Raw genomic sequence first — 22,228 nt, forward strand, 5'->3', positions numbered from 1 at the left:
CTGAGATATTATTATAATGGTGAACATTATGAGTGACATTTCTTGGAAAATTCTATTCAGTTCCTTCAATCTCATTACAACAAATTTGCTTAGAATCTTTATTAAACTGACTGTTGCTTGAAATAAATGGGTTATTAAATGGAAAATCTCTTTTTGTTAAAGTTTCCTCTGAAATAGTATTAGTCATAACTGGATTTTATATTCCTTTTGACATCTTACATGTCTTCTATTAATAGTCTCAATTCTTTAGTCCAAATAACCAACTGAAAACATCTAACTTAATATTTAATAACCAAAGATTTTATTTTATCAAAAAAAGTTGCTATTGGTCCCAAAAGAGAGCTTCTAAATCCTCCAATGGAGGCCATTAATCAAATCACATAAAATTATTTTGGTTAATATGTAAATGCTTAGAATACTGCAGATATCCAAAATACTTCAAATTGATAATTTTAGGGTCTCTAATAGTTATTGAGACACTGTGGACATACACAGAGAAAATCTAAAGCAATGAGCTGGTTAATTTAGACATAAAGATTCTCAACGTCAATTAATTGAGAGTTTCAGTTTGAATTACTCAATTATTCAATTGCTTACTTCACCTGGGCAATGTGTATATAATAAATTAACTTAGGCTATCTTAATAATTAATGTGTGTTCATCGATGTACAGGCTAAGGGCATAAGATTTGAGGTCAGAAAGATGAGGGTTTAAATTTCAACTTGGTAACCTCCTAGATCAGTGAACTTGGGCAAATTGTTTAACCTAAGCCTCATTTTTTTCATCCCTAAAATATGAGAAACATTTATTTTGCTGATTTATAAGGATAAAATGAGGAAATACATATGAGGAATAAAATGAGGACAGAGCTTAACTGACACTTACTAGGTTGACATGGTATTATTTCTTTTTTCTTTTTTTAACCACTTCAGTTTCTAAACTGTGATAATAAACAAGTAAATACATAATATATCAGATGGTGATAAACTCTGTATAGAAGAGCAAAATAGGAACCCTAAAGGTCTACCGATGGGGGAAGTGGTAGTTAAAGAAAGAAAAAATCGAAGGAGACATAGATCAGGTGACTTAGCCTCACTCCATGCATATAAACATCAAGAAGCAAAGGGCAAGTTATGTTCTTTCCGCCTTTGTTGTTTCATGACTGTGATCGTCATAACCAGGAGGATACAGGCTAAAATTATGCAGGCAAGTGGAGAAGAGGAAGAAGTCGGGAGTGAGGAAGTGGGGGAGCTGAGAAGCTCAGACTTCCCGTTGATACCCGACAATGCAGTCGAGAGGATGAGTTGACTTGTACCAGCTCAGTTTCTTTTGATCATTAAAAAAATGATTATTTAAAAAATAACATAACCACATTACAGAAAGGATATAGCCTAAATACAGAAAATCTGAGATTTAGAAAAAAAAATAAGCCTATAATCCCATTAGCCTAATGTATTTGATATCAGCACTTGCGTTCATTTCCTCCTAGTCTTTTTTCATAAGCATATTTTTAATACATCTTTTTTGGAATATAATTGCTTCACATTGCTGTGTTAGTTTCTGTTGTACAACAAAGTGAATCAGCCATATACATACATATATCCCCATATCCCCTTCCTCTTGAGCCTCCCTCCCACCCTCCCTATCCCACCCCTCTAGGTGGTCGCAAAGCACCGAGCTGATCTCCCTGTGCTATGCTGTTGCTTCCCACTAGCTATCTATTTTACATTGGGTAGTATATGGTACTGATGAACCGAGTGGTAGGGCAGGAATAAAAACAAAGACATAGAGAATGGATTTGAGGGCATGGGGTGAGGTGGGGGAGGGGAAGCTGGGGCCAAGTGAGAGTAGCATTGACATACATACACTACCAAATGTAAAACTGTATGCATATTTAAAGAGAACTGATCATACTGTATACAATTGTGGATCCTGTTCCTTTAAATATAACATTGTTTCATAAGCATTTTCCTTGTTGCTAACCAGCTTTTTATAACTATCTTTTTAACAGTGAATAATATATCATTTAGTAAATGAACAGTAATTTACTTAATTTAACTATCTCCTTATATTGTTAGATGTTTAGAATCTTTCCAGTTTCTTGATACTATAAATATTGTATCCATATACATTTTCCTGCCTATTTTCTTTTCCATATATTATCTCCTTAGAATTGATTTTCAGAATTTCCAAAACGTAAAATGTTCCAGGACATCACCATTTTTTGACTCTTTATATTTACTGCCAAATTGCTTTTCAAAGGGATTATATCAATATGCAGTCCTAAAAATAGTGGGTGAGAGTACCAAACCTCACTGCACCCTTGAAAACATTGGATTGTTTCATTATTAGTTTGTTTTTACTGCTTCAGTTTCCAGGCTATGATAATAAACTAGTAAATACATAGAATGTCAGGTAGTGATAAGAGGGTTGAAGAACAGCAAAGTGGTGAGAGGGAAAGTGCCAAGGAGGGGAGAAGAGTTGGTGGGAACCAACCCTATTTTTTAGGGTTTTCTATAGGATGATCAGGAAAGGCCTTTATATAGGATGATCAGGATTCTATATAGGATGATCAGGAAAGGCCTTGAGGGTTCCTACTTTACTCTTCTACACAGGTATTTGAGTAAAAGCTGAAGAAGGTGAGGGAGTAAGGTATGAGAATGGTCTGAGGAAAGAGGGTTTCAGGCAGAGAAAACACCAAGAAAGGCCCTAAGGAGAATTCACGCTGGGTAGTCTTGGAGGGACAGCAAGAGGGCTAGTGTGGCTCCTGTGTATTGAGAAGAGTGGGGTGGGGAAGGAGATGAGATCAAAGGGAAAGTGGGCAGCCAGGACGTGTACAGCTTTATCAGACACTGTGAGGATTTTTCTTTTATTTTGAGTAGGATGGGAAGGCATTGAAGGGTTTTGGAAAGAGGTGAGTCAGGAATTGATTTGTGTTTTGTATGATTAGCTGATTTGTTCGGAATGGGTTAAATATGCTCAAAACCAAACAACATCTTTCCTAGCAAACCTCCTACATTCTCAGCATCTCCATCAATGCTCTCACCCATCAGTGCTCAAAACCGCAGTCATCTTTCGCATCTCAAAACCAATCATGACCAACCCCTGTCAATTCTGCCTCCAAAATGTCTCTTGCACCTGCCTTCTCTATCCATTCCCATTACCTGAACCCCACCATGACAGTTTCTAACTCATCCCCTAGCCTTCTATTCTTCTGCTCACCACTCGTACTACCCATGCTATCAGAGCAATCATCCTAGCAAAGCTGATCATTCATTGGTCTACTCTTTATCTTTCTGCCCCCACCCCCTGCCCAAATAAAGTCCAGATCCTTCAGAATGGAATTCGAGCCCTACCACAATCTGATTCTAATCTAGTGGTCAAAGATTATCTCCCGTTATTATTCAGAATTAACTGTGCCTTCCCGTCTGACAAGTTTCCTGAACCAGCTCTGCACTTTCTTACCTACACCTTTGCTTACATTGTCTCCCCTTCCCTGCACCTTCTGTTTAAAGCACCCTTCCCTTCCAGTCCCATCCAGAAATCCTAGCCATACTTCCAGGACCACCCCAGTCATCACCTTCTTCATCCCCAAACTTCTTGGCTAGAATTATGCTTATTTCCTCTGTGCTCCCATAAATTCTACTCCATTATCCACACATTCAGTATCATATAATACCATAGTTTTGTGAATATGCTTTCTTTCCTACTAGATGGTAAGTTCCATGTCTTGTTTATCCTTGTAACTCCTACAGCGCTTATTACAATGCCTTGACCTTAGTAGGTGTCCATTAAATGTTGTGGAACTTAAATACCTAAAAGCCTTGTTGTTGAAACAGAACTAGAATTCAGGTCATCTGATTCCCAGCTCCATATTCCTTTCCCAATACCATTCTATCTTTCAGACTTCTCTATGGTTCATTGTCATCCCATCTGAAGTACATTTGAAACCGCTAAGGAATTTTAAGGAAGGATGACTAAACAGAAAACAAATGCTGAAATTTATTTTCCATGTAGCTATTTAAGCCAAAGTGAATCTAATTTAGAGGCACTAAAATTTTGACTCTGAATTAAAAACAAAACAAACCATGGTGCATACAGATCTAGAGACTTTTTTTAGCTTCTTAGGGTTTGATTTTTGAGCTGTGCTTAATATTTTAGGAGTCAAGTTGCCATGTTTCTTGGTATGCTATAAATTTGTAGTCTTGGAACAAAAGAAAAAAGTGTGTGTGATTTTGCTTAATGGATGACAGCAACATTTCTAGCCCCTAAAAATATGAGAGGGTTTAAATATTTGGGACGAGACCCTGAGACGAAGCATAATTCCTAACTATCCCAATCCTTCCCTTGCCTTCCCATCTTGAAAAAATATTTAAGGAACTAGTGTTCTAAACTGGGCTTCCCCTTTGGTATTTGAAATGAAATAAGTGAATTATACTCATGATACATGTTGTACACAAGTATATGTAAAATGAGAGTAAAATTAAGTTATAGTATTCACAATATAGCAATAGCTAGTATTAATATGCACACATGGAAATTATTTTTGAGTAATGAACACTGATGTCTTAAGAAAAGGAAGATTTGACTGAGTTAAAACACATATGTTAGAGAATGGTTTAAGGTGGGGGTGAGGGGAAGGAAATGGAGTGACTCTTTCTCTCCTAAACTAAGAAGGTGTTTTGCCACCTTCTCGTCATTGTAACTTAGAAGGCGGTAGCATTGCTATGAAGAATGTCCCATTGAGGTTTTCACAAATTCAAATGAAATGGGATAAAATTAAAGCCTTACACTTTACAGGAAAAAAAGGATGAAACTGAAGCACTAATTCATCTCCCTCTACTCCATCTCACTCGGAGCCTTACAGCAGTGACTGACCTGTGAATCTGACATGAATTGTAATATAGGATCATAGAAATGAAAGTAACCTCTGAAGTAGTTTCATCTACCTTCTATCCTTGGCAAGTAAGCCCCAAACTGTTACAAACAAAGAACTAGTATTTCAGAAACTTTCCCATAGGCAATTTTCCCCAGCTACAACCTGAATTCTACCTTACAGAATGGCACGGACAATTTTTCTTGTGCTCCACAATGGAGACGTGAAAACAGCTTTTTGCCATAGCTAATGATCATGACCATTTCTGTATCACATGGGTTATATTTCTGGACTCCGGGGAGACAGCACAGAATAATGGGTAAGAATTCAGGCTTAGAGACAGATTAGTGCTTAAGCTACAGCTGTATCACAGGCAATTTACTTAAGTTCTCTAAGCCTCCATTTCCTCACCCATAATGTGGGGATGATAATACAGTCCAGCTGATCAAATCACTATGAAGAACAGTCTAGAACAAGTGGTATCCAATAGAAATAAAGCGCAAGCTGCAAATGTGAGTCGTATATGTAATTTTAAATTTCCTAGGAGCCCCGTTAAGAAAGGTAAAAGGAAACAGGTGAAATTGATTTTAGTAATGCACTTTACTCAACGCATCCAAAATATCATCTCAACATGGAAAAAATATCAGTGAGGGGCTTCCCTGGTGGCGCAGTGGTTGACAGTCCGCCTGCCGATGCAGGGGACGCAGGTTCGTGCCCCCGTCCGGGAAGATCCCACATGCCGCGGAGCGGCTGGGCCCGTGAGCCATGGCCGCTGACCATGCGCGTCCGGAGCTTGTGCTCCACAACGGGAAAGGCCACAGCAGTGAGAAGCCCGCGTACCACAAAAAAAAAAAAAAAAAATTAGTGAGATATTTTATATTCCCTTTTTTGTACTAAGTCATCAAAATCCAATGTGTGTGTGTGTTTTTTTAATTTATTTATTTTTGGCTGTGATGGGTCTTCATTGCGGTGCCTGGACTTCTCATTGTGGTGGCTTCTCCTGTTGCATAGCACGGGCTCTAGGCATGCGGGCTCAGTAGCTGTGGCACGCGGGCTCGGTAGTTGTGGTGCATGGGCTTAGTTGCTCCGTGGCATGTGGGATCTTCCCGGACCTGGGCTCGAACCCGTGTTCCCTGCATTGGCAGGCATATTCTTAACCACTGCGCCACCAGAGAAGCCCACCGATGTGTATTTCACATGTACGGTTTGACTCAACTCAAACTAATCATATTTTAAGCCCTTAATAGCCACCTGTGGCCAGTGGCTACCACGGTGGAAAGTTCGGGTCTAGAAAAAAGCTGTAAAGCACTTAGCATTATGCTAGGAATGTAGTGAATGCTAAAGTGTTGGGGCTTCCTTTATTATCCTTAATGTTCTTAGAGAACTTTGTAATCTTCCCAAAGCCTTCATTTCTCCAGGAGAGACTGGACCTGGCTATGATGCTCTTAGGAGTACCTGGATGGACTAGGTTACTCAAGCTGAGACTTTCAGTTACTTCAAAGACCACTTCCTCATGGCCACCCCCAACTATTGTCAGGAGAGGGCCACAAAAAGTGGGATCTATATGGAGAATATATCCACTGAGTGCCAATGACCTTTAGATACTGACACATTAAACCCCAAGAAATAGGCACCATCACTAATCTGCCACCTTCTCATATAAATGGGACAGGATAGGACATTTGCTAAAGCAACCACTTGCTCCTATAATTTTCCCCTTATAAGGAGGTGCTATGCAATACACTGTGCTCAAAAGTTGGTTTGATAAATTAAACCTACAGTTGGAATATGACCCATCAATTCCACTGGTATACCCAAGAGAATTGCAAACACGTTGACACAAAACTTGTAAACAAATGTACACAGCAGCATTATTCATAACAGCCAAGAAGTGGAAACAACCCAAATGTCCATCAACTGATGAATGGATAAACAAAATGTGATAAATCCATACAATGGAATATTATTTGGTAATAAAAAGGAATGAGGTACTAATTCAAGCTACAGCATGGTTGAACCATGAAAACATGATGCTCAGTGAAAGCCAGACACAAAAAGCCACATACTGCATGATTCTATTTACATGAAACACCCACAATGGGCAAATCCATAGAGACAGAAAATAGATGAGTGGTTTCCAGGGGCTGTGGGGAGGGGTGAATTGAGAGTGACTGCTAACAGGTATGGAGTTTCTTTTGGGATGCTGGAAATATCCTGGAATTGGATAATGGCAATGGTTGTACAGCACTGTGAACATACTAAAAACCACTGAATTGTTAAAAAAAGAAAGTTGATTTGTTGTCCTAGGGAAGCATGGTCAGATACACAAGTACTGTCAAATCCCCAGAATACAGAAGTATTTGTAAGACTTTAGAAATAGAAGAGATCACCTGTGCCCAAAGTATTATTTGATAGGATATCATCTTTAACTACAGCACACGTAATATCGTCTTTTCTCTCCTTCCTCTTAAATTAAAATTGTTTTACATTTTAACATTAAGCATATTAACTACTAAGAGAGCACAAACCTCAAGGACACACACACAGGTACATATAAATGCATGTACATATGTCAGAATTTTCTGAAAGAATGTACCTGTCACTCTTCTGTTCAAGGCTCTCCCATCACCCCCATCTCACCCTCAGGATGACCCCACACGTCTCCAGTGCCACCTGCCTACCGTGTGGCAGGAGAGTGCAGCAGTTAAGACATGAGCCAGCCTGTGTAAAAGTCCAGGTCTCACTACTCACTAGCTTTATGACCTGGGCAACTTTCCTAACTCTTCTGTGGCTCAGTTCCCCTTTACAGTGAGGATGATAAGAGTGCCTGGGCTTGTGGCGAGGATTAACAGAATTAACATATATAAAGTGCTCAGGAGAATGCCTGACCTGTGGTAGATACTTTATAAGTGTTTTATAAATAAAAGTAAATAAATATTTAAAACCCGGTCCCGACAGCATGCCAACCTTGCTATAGAGCGTGCTTTCCCTCTGTCTGGAATATTCCTCATGATAGCTCCTTCTCTCTTTCCTTGTGCAAATATCACTCTATCCCTCTCCCTTGCTTGTTTCTGTTTGCAGCATTTATCACTTTCTAATATTCTATATGATAATTTGCTTTTGTATCTTCTTTGTGGCCCATCAACTAATACTAGAAGGCAGGGATCTTACCTGTCTGTTTGCTACTCGGCCCTAAGCATCCAGGACAGTGTCTGCTGCAGAGAAGGCACTCCACCATGTTTTCTGAATGAATGAATGGACAGTGGTTACTTCTGGGCCGTGGCACTGGGGACGGGGACGGGAATGAGATATACTTTTCACTGAACATAAGCAAAAGGGTGCTTATGTTGTTGTCATAACAATGAAAAGTGTGAAATAAAATACTGAAAAATAAAGAGTACGTGGACCTGAGGAGAAGCTGGTAGCATAAAACAGGAAGACTTCAGGTATCTGTGATCTGTGTAAGGATGCTCCTGCAAGCCACCTTTAGACCTTACCCCTGAGTAAAAAGTGGAATGACACCTCAGAACTGGCGTTCAGCCCTAGGCTTGAAGCACAGCACGCACACAGGTTAGGAAGAAGTCTTAATAAGATGTTCCGTATTGCGTAATATGTACCCTGTACCTATGGGTACAGTGAGAAAACTTTCCATGGCAAAAGGCCTGTTTCCAGGCACAGTAAACAGAGAATTCGTTAAAGGTTGTTTGCCCTCTTCCCCCGCTGCAGCCTGGACAGGCAGGTGGCCATGGTGCGTGGGACTCCTCGGGCAGCGACGGCCTGTCTCCACGGCCTGGGAATAGTGGTCTTCTCCACTTCCTAACAGACCCTCTGGAAACCTGATAAGGATTACAGGATCCCATAGAAGAGCACTGGACTTCAAATGAACTGTTCTGTAAACTTATCCCAACTAGCTGGAGGTAAAACTCTGTCTTCAGGGTCTCCCACCTCTCTTTTCCATATCTCCTTTTCCTTCCCTGAGCTTTACTACCTCTGCTCTCTCCTGTCAGGAGAAAAACAACCAATGAGTCACTAGCCCCTTGAATAATGTATTACCCCTCCTGTAGGATTTTACATTTAAAAAGTGGTCGATAGGAAAGAAATTATGATGATAATGTTAATAATGATATTAATAATATTGATGATGGCAATGATAGCTGATGATAGCAGATATTGCTTATTGAATATTTACTGTGAGCCAGGTATTCTACTAAAAAGTGGATACAATTTATCTTATTTAATCCTCCAATAATCCAGTGAGGTAGATATTGTCATACCGACATTATAGATGAGGAATGAAAAGTCACATAGTTATCAAGTGGCAGACAAGGGGTTTAGGAGAACTGTCTCTAAAAATTTTTGCCCTAAGGAATTCCATCATGTTATTCAAACACATGGATTTCTAAGGTGGAAACTTTGACCCTATAAGGAGAGAGCTGGGGAGAGTCAGACAATCACAGCACCCCTTAGTAGCAATGAAATGGACCACTGAGGCTTGAAACTGCAAACAATCCGCTGTGTCTATGACGGCTCGGGTTCAAATCCTGACCCTGACACTCACGAGATTACCTGGGGCAAGTCGTATAACCTCTGCACTTGAGATAATAGAATTCAATGAGATAATGCCATTGAAGTGCTTGCAATAGTGTGTGTGTGTGTGTGTGTAGCATTCATATACTGTGTATGTTGATTGTTATAAATCCCTACAATTAGAATAATTTATTTCTAGCTTCCAAATAACAGAAGTTCTCTTTCACCTGATTTTATAATGTAGTTGTTGGTCTATTTTCTATAGATTTTTTTAATTGAAAAGGTAGTGTAACAGTAGAATTTCAAAGGACAATACCTCAAATGCCATTTCCCTAACACAACAATTATTTTAATTTTGCATATTGCCTTCAAGTTTTGCTAATTCTGAGAAGCTACATGGAGAGGGCACTATATTGAATCAGATTTGGATTTTTATCTTACTCTTTCACAAATTAGCTGTATAACCTCAGGGAAGTTACATAGCTGCCCTTTGCCTTAGTTTCCCAAAATATAAAGTGAAGCAGTTAGACCAGATCACCTTTAAGATCCTTCTAGCTCTAACAGTCTGTTTTTTTAATCTGTAATCTACTTTTTTTTTTTGCTTTCATGATTTACATGAAACTGTATACATAAGATACATGTAAGTAATGTTTGCAAGTTACTTAACTTTCTAAACTATATCAGGGAAATAAAACTTTATGTATAATGAGTTCTGCAAAGGTAAGGTTATAACTAAAGACCCCAGAAATTTTAAAAGTAGCTACCAAATTACCAAAAAGCTATAAAAATTAATATTCAGTCATTATATGTATGTTTGCAACTAAAGTATTACCAATTCCACACGTTAATTTATAAGTAATACATTTAGTTTGATAAAGCCATTCTAATATTTGTTGATATATAGTTATTAATTCATAATATAAATATGAAAATGTTACATTAGTGTAGTTTTTCCATGAGGTATTCTTTTTTATTTTAATAAATTTATTTAGTTTATTTATTTATTTTTGGCTGTGTTGGGTCTTCGTTGCCGCGCGCAGGCTTTCTCAAGTTGCGGCGAGCGGGGGGGCTACTCTTCGTTGCAGTGCGCGGGCTTCTCACTGCAGTGGCTTCTCTCGTTGTGGAGCACGCGCTCTAGGCGCGCAGGCTTCAGTAGTTGTGGCACGCGGGCTCAGTAGCTGTGGCTCACGGGCTCTAGAGCACAGGCTAAGTAGTTGTGGCGCACGGGCTTAGTTGCTCCGTGACATGTGGGATCTTCCCGGACAAGGGATCGAACTCGTGTCCCCTGCATTGGCAGGCGGATTCTCAACCACTGCGCCACCAGGGAAGCCCCAACCATGAGGTATTCTTAATTTTTAAAGTTTCTCTACCAAAGAGGGAAAAACAAAGAAAAAACAGGAGTGACTCTACCTGACTTAGATCATACTGGCAGAAACATGTCAATGTGAATGTCTATAACTAGTCACGGGATGAAGCAGCCACTCTCCTGCACTGCTGCTTGGTGTGTAACCTGGTGTAACCTTTCTAGAGACGACTGGACAACACTAATCGAGAGCTTAAATATGTTCCTACCCTCTGGCCAGGTAATTCCACTTATAGGAATTTGTACCAAAGAAATAATAATATGAGCACAAATGCTTTGTTGCAGTATTGTACATAACTATAAAGACCTAGCCTAGACCATCTTATTATACCAACTAGTAGAGGCACTATCAAAGACTCCTAGGGTCATGTCAAAATTAGTCAGGAGCTAATTTGAAGATGCTGTCACAGGCCAAACAAAGGTTAATTTCAGCATTAATAATAATAAATAAGATGTGTTGAAACAAATTAAATATGTTTCAATTAATGAGTTTGAATGATAATTTAAAGACAAACAAACATAAAAAGCAAACCATTGGCACATACCAGAAAATCAACTCAAGGAATAATAGGATTAAAAATATAGCCATTTTGCAATCCTTAATAAACTAATGACTCCAGGTAACGACATAAAAGAAGAGATTATTACACATTATGCACCTCTTAATGGCAAAACACATTACCTATGAAGCAGTCTTGCCAAAAAAAATAAAGAAACCACAACTGAATCTGTTAAACCCTGTAGATAGTTGCAGGTAATATAGAGGACAGAGGAACATGTTAAACTATACCATGAAGATGCAATGAGAGAAATCTAGGCTGTGGGACAAACAACTTGGTTTCTTCAACAACTAAAGTGGAAGGAAAAAAATATTTCAGTGGAAACCCATTTATATTTCAAGAGATTTAACAGACATATCAACCTTTAACAGACATATCAACCAATCTCATCATGTGAACCTTATTTGGATCCTGCTTCAAACAACCTGTAAAAATAACACTATGGTGTTTCCCTGGTGGTGCAGTGGTTTAGAGTCCCCCTGCCAATGCAGGGGACACGAGTTCGATCCCTTGTCCGGGAAGATCCCACATGCTGCGGAGCACCTAAGCCCAGTGCGCCACAACTACTGAGCCTGTGCTCTAGAGCCCGCAAGCCACAACTACTGAGCCCACATGCTGCAACTACTGAAGCCCGCGTGCCTAGAGCCCGTGCTCCGAGCAAGAGAAGCCACCGCAATGAGAAGCCTGCGCACTGCAACGAAGAGTAACCCCCACTCGCCGCAACTAGAGAAAGCCCGTGCACAGAAACGAACACCCAGCACAGCCAAAAATAAATAAATTTATTTAAAAAAAATTATGACATTCATGAGACAATTGAAATTCTGAACAATGACTTATTTCATATTAGTAACATATCATTGTTAATTAGTTTAGATGTGATAATGGTTGTTTTAAAAGGCCTTAGCTTTTAAAGATCCATATTGAAATATTTGTGGATGAGATGATACAATTTCTGGAATTTGCTTTAAAACAGAATAAGTGGGAAAGAAGAAGAGGGAATTGATGGGTTGGTTTGGTCATCATAGGTTGATAGGTACATAAGGTTCATTATGCTCTCTGTCTACTTTTGTTTATGTTTTAAATTTTCTATAATAACATTAATATACATTTACATATAATGGGTTTGCGTGTGTGTGTGTGTTTGTGTGTGTGAACACCCATTATAAGGGATACAGCAAAATATTGATGGTGATTATCTCTGGATGATAGAATTGTGGGTGGTTTGGTGATTTTTATCTTTTTGTTTTTACTCTACTGTATATTCTATAGTTTTACACTGCACTTATATTCTATATAATCAGGAAAAAATTATTTTAAAAGAAAATGTTTTAAATTGTTTAACAATACCGTTTTTACCATTCAACTAGAATTCACTCCTGATGTAATGAATAAAATAACTTTGTACTTTTAAAATATAATTGGCCAGGCAAATTACTTAATATTTAATTATAGTTAGTTTTGAGAGGGTACAGAAAATAGTTCATGAAAATATAAGGCTGAAGTAAAGTTTGAGGTCTGGAAATTCTCTCATTTGGTGTAATAGGGTAATCTTAAATTTATAGCTTAGGAGGAAACAGTTAATTTTTTTTCTCCTTCTTACATAACACAAAAACAACTGATCCAGTTTGGCACAAACTTTCACCTCCAAAGTCACCTTTGTGCTGAAATTCAGCACCTCAGGTTTCAGTCAAACAACTTGCAGATGAGAAGAGGTTTCTTAACAAAATTTTCTTGTAATTTTACTATCGTGTTGGTTCCTGGGAACTTGGGAGAGTCCTTTTTTCATAGTTAAGTGGGTCGGGGGAATGCTTCTTTCTCCTACTTTCTAATATGCAGAAGAGCAAGCAGTTTAAATCATTCCTTTTGTATCGCTTAAATAAATGTAAGTCCAAGACAGTAGTTGCAATTAAGAAAAAGATAGTTAATGGGTATTTTTAGCATATTAATAGTTAATACGAGGTATTGCAGAGTTTGTCATTCAATTATGAGAAAAATCAGTCCTTTAAGATCAGAAAAAAAATTTAAAAACTAACATAAATACAATTATATTTTGTAATTACATGTAGACTTACAATAATTATACCATGATCTGAATGTTCTATAATCAGATAATTGTCCCTTCTTCATTTATTTTGAAATAAAGACTTTTCATTTATCTAATTTTCCTTCTTCCTTTTGTCCACATGTAATTTTCTGCTACAGAAACCACAGTCAGCTCCTGTTATGAAATATATTAACAGATTATCACTTAAATAACATTTTGTTCTGAATGTAGGCTTTAAAGCAAAGTCATTGGTAGATGTAGTTTATTCATTTGGAAGTGAAATTTTCTGACTTAAAACTGGCTAGAGACAGATAATGTCAATTTGGGTTCATTTGTCCATTTGAGGTTCCACGGGTAGTTAATTATATGCTTCACATAAATTCAGCTTTCACTTGCAACTATGTGCCAGGCTTTGCACTAAGTATTTTCATATTTACAATCTCAATTATTTACTATAATAACACTGTGAAATAGTTACTTTGGAGAGAGTTTAAGTTGTTTGCTCCAGGTCAGACAGTAATCTAATTGATTGCAAATTTTTTTTTTTTTTTTTTAATTTGCGGTACGCGGGCCTCTCACTGTTGTGGCCTCTCCCGTCGTGGAGCACAGGCTCCGGACGCGCAGGCTCAGCGGCCATGGCTCACGGGCCCAGCCGCTCCGCGGCATGTGGAATCTTCCCGGACCGGGTCACGAACCCATGTCCCCTGCATCGGCAGGCGGGCTCTCAACCACTGCGCCACCAGGGAAGCCCTTGATTGCAAATCTTATGTTACTACTTTTAAGTTATGAACATGGTGATTGAGACCATTTGTAGCAGTCTTTGGTGCCTAGTATGGAGCCTTGAACTAAATAGTATGTCAAGTCAGTTCGAAAGCTGATATTCACCCGTCTCATTGTAAAAACAGAGTTCTCTACCTCCCCCCACACCCAGACCCACTCCGGAGGATGTGCAGGAGATGCAATGTGCTTCATACTGCTTCATGCATGGAACCAGCTAAGATGGACCATCTCTCATGAAGAAGAGGCATCAAGAAGAAGGGAGAGGGCAACCTGTTCACAGCAGCAAAGCAGTGCTAGCTTTCTGCCTTGATCTTTTAACGAATTTAACAAGGTACAGACATCTTTAAGCCTGGGAATACACAATGTTTTGATTTGTTGACCAACAAACTAAAGGTCAACCTGAGAAAGTTGATTCTTGACATATTTCCACCAAGGGTCACTTGTTTCCATCCCAATGGACTCAAAGTTAAGAATTAAAAACCTCAACGTTAGTAAATTATATGTTTGGAATACTGAGACTTCTAATTAGACGTACATCCCCAGTGCCAGTAGAGCCCACTCTGTTCGTTTACTCGTTACTCATAACCTCATGTAAAACTGTTTGTTTGGGATGTGGGTTTTTTTAAAAAGCCTTCAGGCTTAGTTAAAGAATGGAATATGTGAGAAAAGAATTTTCCAACTTTTGTTGACTCAGTGATGAAAAGGAAAAATATGTTTATAAGAATTTGGCTGCTTGGTAACTCAAAAATAATTGATGTAAGAAACTTGAAATTTCACATGTTAAGTGCTAAATCCAATTATACATTTCAAACACAATTTTTCAAAGCATATCCTTGTTCTAGCTTATTAATATTACAGAATCATTCTGATGGACATCAAATTATTAACTGTTTTTATAAGAGTGTACTAGAAATTACTACTAGGAATATTTTATTTGTGGAAACATAAATACAGGTTATGTAACACCTTGTAAGTGGACTTGAACTAAAGGATCTTAAAAATAAATAGGAACAACAAAAATAAAACATGACTAACTCTCCAGCCACCATCAAAACAAATGTTTCCAAGGACCTGAAGCCAAGAAAATAGAAATCTATAAACACAAAGGCTAAGATAAATCAGTTGCATCTCCTAGGTCTCCATACATGACAAAACAAAACACTGAAAACCCACGGAAACCAAAAAACCCCACTTGCTGTGAAGGAAAGAATGTTGAAGAACATTGACCTTTTCTGCCCTCTGCCTACCACAGAAATCCCCACCCACTGCTGATTTTTATTTTTTATTTATTTTTGGCTGTGTTGGGTCTTTGTTGCTGCGCACGGGCTTTCTCTAGTTGCAGCGAGCAGTGGCTACTCTTCGTTGTGGTCCTTGGGCTTCTCATTGCGGTGGCTTCTCTTCGTTGCAGAGCACAGGCTCTAGGCACGCGGGCTTCAGCAGTTGTGGCATGCGGTCTCAGTAGTTGTAGCTCACGGGCTTAGAGCGCAGGCTCAGCAGTGTGGCGCACGGGCTTAGTTGGTCCGCGGCATGTGGGATCTTCCTGGACCAGGGTTCGAACCCATGTCCCCTGAATTGGTGGGCAGATTCTTAACCACTGCGCCACCAGGGAAGCCCCACTGCTGATTTTTAAATTTTTGAATCTCCAAAAATTATGGGAGATGGATGTCTTAAAAATGCAGTAGATTCAATCACATAGGTCATATCATTAGCTGAAGTAGTAATTACTGAGGGAAGGCTAATCTACTTCATTCATTTTAATAACCAATTCTTTCTCAGATTTACCACAGAGCCAAATCAACCTAATTATTAAGGTACAGTAATATTGTATTGAACTGTTTTTCAATCCAAGAATTTTTATTATGGAGAGAAAACTTGGATAATTTTAGCAATTATGTGCTTCATTTCTCCTTTTCTATACCTCCATTCTTGCTTATATATAAGGTACTGAATTTAACTTGCTTCATTCTTGATGTTTCACATCTTGTCATTTTCTTTTAGAAAAATTTAAACTAAAGTTTAAAAGGCTACAGGGTAAGTGTTGGTGTCTAGTTCCTATGTTTAACAAATCATAGTCCCTAGAGCCCAGACTGCTGCCCTGCAGAACAAGAGGCCAAATTCTGGCTGCCCTGAAAAACCCCGCATATACAACTAATGCATATTCTAAATCTTACCATACCTCTCCCAAAACACTTTCAGGGATGCCTGAGCTACACAACCTCTCCTTGCAGCCAGGCACACACCATTTCTCTTATTTGGATGTAATACTGCTAAAGAGCAAGGTCACTTGAAAGAAAGCTGAACTTGCAATCAGAATCTAAGTGTAAGTTCCAGCTCTTTAGGGGACCAGTTACAGGTAATTTAGTGCACTGGGTAAGTGCGTGCCTGCTAAAGCCAGAATGGGTTGGTGCAAATCCTGGGTTTTCCACTTTCTAGCTCTGTGACTCTAGGCAAATTATTTAAATCTTGTGCCTCAGTTTTCTCATTTGTAAAGTGGTAATAATATTAATAATTACCTCGTAGAGTTGTGAAAATGAAACATCTTAATATGGCTTAGAACAGAACATCAGGTAGCCTAAGCACTCAATAAATGTCAGCAATTATTATTGCTAGCTGCATGACCTTGGGGAGCTCACCTAACCTCTGCGATACTCTATTTGATCTTATGTCCAAAAAGGGATCATGACTTCATATGGTCTTTATGAAGACCAAATAAACTCATGCAACGTATGTGACAGTCATTTTGAAAACATAATCAAGTGTTGGACAACTCCTTCAAACAAGCAGAATCAGTTCCTTTCCACTCTGTCCCTGTAATACTTAAAACATATGCATACACCTGCTAAGCACTTGTCACACTGTATCATAAGAATTTGCTTACCTGTCCATCTCCCCCACTAACAGTGCATCCTCTGATTCACCTCTGCACCCTCAGCACATTGGACATACCTGGCACAGGACAGGTACTCAATAAATATTTGTTTAAATGAATATTGTCCAAACAACTGAGCAGGAATTCACAAGGCCTCTGCCAGGAATGATGGATTATCACTTTTTGCCAAGTATCCTCAGTAGACCACCCAGAAATGTGCTTGTTTTTCCTCAGACACAATGCAGCTTGTGTGGTTGCATTCACTCATTCTTTTCCCTTAATAAATACACTGGGCTCCATACAGTGTACCACAAGTGGCAACTGCCCAGGTTAATTTAGTACCACATACTATGCAGAAAGAACCTATTTAGTATAGAATCATTTACAAGTGGAGATGATAAGCTCCTCGGTTTGATATCTTCATTAGAGTGGTAGAATCTCAGGGTGGGAAAGAATGGTTTTTTAGAAGTGGGAGTCCTTACAGAACAATAAGTTAAAGTTGGGGATCTGACTGCCTAAGTTAAAATCCTTGCTCTGCTATGTACAAGGTGTAAGACCTTGGGCAAATTACTTAACCCCTCTAAGCCTCAGTTTTCTCATCTGTAAGATGGAGCTAGTAAGATTGATACATTAAAAATAATAACCCAGGGACTTCCCTGGTGGCTCAGTGGTTGGGAATCCGCCTGCCAATGCAGGGGACATGGGTTCGAGCCCTGGTCCGGGAGGATCCCACATGCTGCAAGCAGCTAAGCCTGTGCGCCACAACTACTGAGCCTGTGCTGTAGAGCCCACAAGCCACAACTACTGAAGCCCGCGCGCCTAGAGCCTGTGCTCGGCAACAACAGAAGCCACCACAATGAGACGCCCACGCACCACAACAAAAGTGTTGCCCCCGCTCGCCGCAACTAGAGAAAGCCTGTGCGCAGCAACGAACACCCAACACAGCCAAAAAATAACCCACATTAATCACTTTTTATGGTACCTACCATAGAGTAAGCACTTAGTATGTGTTTGCTATTGTGATTAACCCAATCCCTCACTGCAGTGTTTGAACTTCCATCACAAGTGTATTCAGGACATGAGGCATGAGTGCCCAGCTTTTGCCTGAATACCACCAGGGTCAGGGAACTTACAACCTCCACCAGTTGTCCACTTGATTACTGGGCAAAACAGAATTGTTGATAAATTCTAACAGGTTGTAATATACATACTTACATCTTCTACTCAAGGGTCTTCCATCTGTCATTTGGGATTACCCAGACGAAATCTAGTCTCTTCTTGCAGGACAGCCCTTTTAACTTTGGAAGGCAGCTACATGTGCTAGCTATCACCATCCTCCTCACACACCCACACCGACTCTCAGATCCTTTAATCATTTCTGATATGACACTGATTACAAGATCTCATTTTACCCTTTTTACTCTTCTTGAATAACCTTTTATTTATCAATGTCTTTCTTAAAGGCTGAAGATCAGAATTCATAAAACAGAGCAAATGTGACCTGATCACTAGTGAGAACTAGAGAACTACTCCCCGACTTGAACACTGTATTTCTCTTAATACAACAAAAGATTGATTTTTGTTTTGTGGAAGTTACATCACACTGTGTTGACTCATCATCTACTCACAGTCAACAGAAGGCTCTAAATCTTCCGACGTGAGCTATTGTAAGTCACCTTGTCCCCAACCTGTACTTGTACAATTGAATTTGGAGATCTTTGAGTACTTTATATTTGTCCCTGGTAAACTTTATATTGTTAGATGTGATTCATTATTATATTTTTTCAGGATTTGATAAGGGGGAGGAGAATCATGATTGCATCATCCAACTTATTTGTTATCTTTTCTAGCTGTGCATCATCTGTAAATTCGTTCAGCACGCGGTCAATGTTATCATCTTAGCCATCAATCAAAGTGTTAAGGGCAACAAAACTGAAACCAGATTTGCATTAGATCCCTGGAGGCCTGGGTGTGCATCAGCCTCTTAAAATTTTTTTTTAAAAGACACCATTCATTCATCAACAATATCTATTGAGTGCCTACCATGTAGCAGTTATTGTTCCAAGTGCTGAGCATATATAGTGGTGAACCAAAAAAATATCCCTGTCCTCATAAAGCTTACATTCTAGTTAGGGGATAAGCAATAAATAAATATGAAGATAAATAAATAATAATAAGTCTTTTTTAAATGAAAAACTAAAGCAGGGAGGGGGTTCACGAATGTTGACAGTGGAGGTGGAGTGAGCAGTTACCCATATGCAGTGTGGCTAAAGCAGAGTTGTTTTTGAAGTTTGACTGCACTGCTCATGCCCTGCATTCTTACTGTGCATCTGGCCCAAAAGGTGTCCCGGAGTGGGAAGCAAGTCTTTCTGGTTTCTCAAAACTCACTTTTTTCTGTGTGGAATCATATTAGGAAAAATCAATAGAACGATGATAAAGAATTTAGATAGCCATGAAATAAAAAAGAAAATATGAAAGGACATAATACCTCAAGAGACTTTGCAACATTTCTTCATATGCATAGGATATTCAAACATTGTGAGGCCAGCTAGACTAGCAGGGGAGCTGATCATACCTCCTGATCAAGACTCCAGAGAGAGACTAAAAATTGTTGCTCTACAAGTATAGCATATGGTTGAAAATGAAATAATAGAGGAAAAAACAGAAAAGCTAACACTTACCTTATTCCTATCCCCATGTTCTCAAGTATGGAGTGGGTTATGAATCCGAAAGTTTATGGGAAGTCAGGAGGATGGAATGCTTGGGTGACCCCAAAACATGGCTCAGACAGTCTGGATATTGAACTCTAGAAAAGAAGCCCATAAGGGACAGATTTGAAATCTACCTCTATTAACTACTCTCTGCTCATGATTCTAATGCTGATAAATTCTTCTGAATAGTTTTAGATAATCTTCAAATCCCTTTGATGTTAGAGGGACTTGATAAATCTTTGTTTTCTAAAATCCTAATTGCAACCTCTGATTGGAAATTTATTTTCTACTCTCACAGTGATACTTCTAATATTTATTTTCATTCACTGAGCATCTATTTTGTACCAGATACTTTGTTGGTGCTACGAGTACAAAGGTGAATAGGATAAACATGTTTCCTGCTTACAGAAACCTTCCAGTAGAGCTTGCAGTAGAGGGCAAGGTAGAAACTGGAAAGGCAGCTCCAATAAAGCAGTGTGTTATGAAGAGAAGAGTACCAAGAGCTCTAGGAGGGACATCTAACCCAGAATTTGCAAGAATTGTAAGTTAGTAACTTCTACGTGGAGACTTCCAAGGTACGAGGAGTTAGTCAAATAAAGAGGTGGGGCAGATCTGTTTCAGTGGAGGAAGATCTGTTTCAGTGAAGGATGCACGTTTTGAAGGTGACAGAAATCACTGATTATCTGAATACTGAAAACAGTTCAGGATAGCTGAGACGGCGTGGTCAGAGATGAGACTGGAAAGGTAAACAGAACCAATTTATACAGAGCCTTACAAGCCATGTCATAGAGGAGGTACAATCTACTGAAATCTCTGATTGCTTAAATGCTGGAGTTTTGAAGGGAAGAAGTCAAAACTGCCACTCAGGTTTTTGACTTGAACAGCTGGGTGGACAGTGACATCACTCACTAAGACACTTACTAAAGGGATGAGACCAGTCGTGGTCATGTTTGATTTGTAATGCCTGGGGAATACTCTCCGGGCACGAGTAGGCAGGTTGATCTTGAAGTCTGAGAATACAGGCTTAGGAAGCATCAGTACACGGTAGGCAACAATAGAATCCAAGGGGATGAAAGCGATACACAGGGAGAGTGTCACCGAAGAGAAAAGGGCTCAGAAGAGAACCCAGAGGAGCACCAAAACTTAAAACATGGGCAGAGAGGGACTTCCCTGGTGGTGCAGTGGTTAAGAATTGCCTGCCAAGGCAGGGGACATGGGTTCGATCCCTGGTCTGGGAAGATCCCACATGCCGCAGAGCGACAAAGCCCGTGAACCACAACTACTGAGCCCGTGAGCCACAACTACTGAAGCCTGCATGCCTAGAGCCCATGATCCGCAACAAGAGAAGCCACCGCAATGAGAAGCCTGCGTACCGCAACGAAGAGTAGCCCCCGCTCACCACAGCTAGAGAAAGCCCGCGTAGGCAGAGAAAGGATCCCTGAAAAAAGTACAGCCAGAGGGTACAAAAAGAGTGAGATATCATAGAGAACAAGGGAAAAGCACATTTCAACAAGTAGGTTATGGTCAACAAAGGTAAATGCTGTCAAGAGATCAAGTAGGAAAAGTCTGAGGAGCACCTATGGAGGGAGCACTAAGCACTAAGGAGGTGTTTGACCAGCTGGGTGAGAGCGGGGTCAGTGGAGGCAGAAGGCAGGTCACAGCAAGCTGAGGAATAAATGGAACCTGAATGTAGACAACTGTTTTAAACAATTTGCTTTCAAAGTAGAAGATATAATCCCTAGATTTTCTTCCCAAAGGTAGGGAAATGGTGCCACTACGAAGGCTCCCTCACCACTTTTTTTGTTTGTTTGTTTGTTTTTGCGGTACGCGCGCCTCTCACTGTTGTGGCCTCTCCCGTTGCGGAGCATCAGGCTCCGGATGCGCAGGCTCAGCGGCCATGGCTCATGGGCCCAGCCGCCCCGCGGCATGTGGGATCTTCCCGGACCAGGGCACGAACCCGCATCCCCTAGCATCGGCAGGCGGACTCTCAACCACTGCACCACCAGGGAAGCCCTCCCTCACCACTTTTACGTTAGCTCAGTTACCACATGGCGATGCTCTTGGTAGGCATGGCCTTTGTGTTGGGCTGGGGTCTTGCAACTGGTGCTGGAAGTGGCTAAAACTGTCCAGTAGACCAAATCTGCCTTTCGTACTCTTCTTCTGCACCTGCCCCTTCTCTAGGCCTCTAAACTTCACACAGGCTTCCTGGGCTCTGACCTCTCTGAGCAGCCCACCAATGAAATGACGTTCATGGGTATTGATAAAAACCTGATCAGACACAACTGTCACACCTATTGCCATAGCTCATGTATTGGGACCAGTCAGAGGGAGGGGAGAGGAGTCTGGTCACCTTAGAGCAGATAGCTGGCCCACAGCTGGCTAGGCAGGGGTCATCTCTGAGAGCAAAATCCAGAAGCCAAAATCTCTGGATTTGGGTTGGGGGAAAACAGATAATCACAACTACCAGCAGTGCTGAGGTTGGTCCTAGGGAGTGAACG

At 40.0% G+C, this 22,228-nt stretch overlaps 1 protein-coding gene across 1 annotated transcript in view; it reads right to left on the minus strand.

Moving 5' to 3' along the window:
* The window catches only part of MKLN1 (muskelin 1), a 357,649-nt gene that overhangs the window by 309,187 nt on the left and 26,234 nt on the right, over window positions 1–22,228 (minus strand). Inside the window, exon 2 of the mRNA XM_060305303.1 lies at window positions 19,701–19,825. Coding sequence (XP_060161286.1) covers window positions 19,701–19,717 — 17 coding nt within the window. The 5' untranslated portion in view covers window positions 19,718–19,825. The remainder of the gene's footprint in view (window positions 1–19,700; window positions 19,826–22,228) is intronic.

The sequence above is a fragment of the Globicephala melas genome, chromosome 9 (assembly GCF_963455315.2).
Source record: "Globicephala melas chromosome 9, mGloMel1.2, whole genome shotgun sequence".
NCBI lineage: Eukaryota > Metazoa > Chordata > Mammalia > Artiodactyla > Delphinidae > Globicephala > Globicephala melas.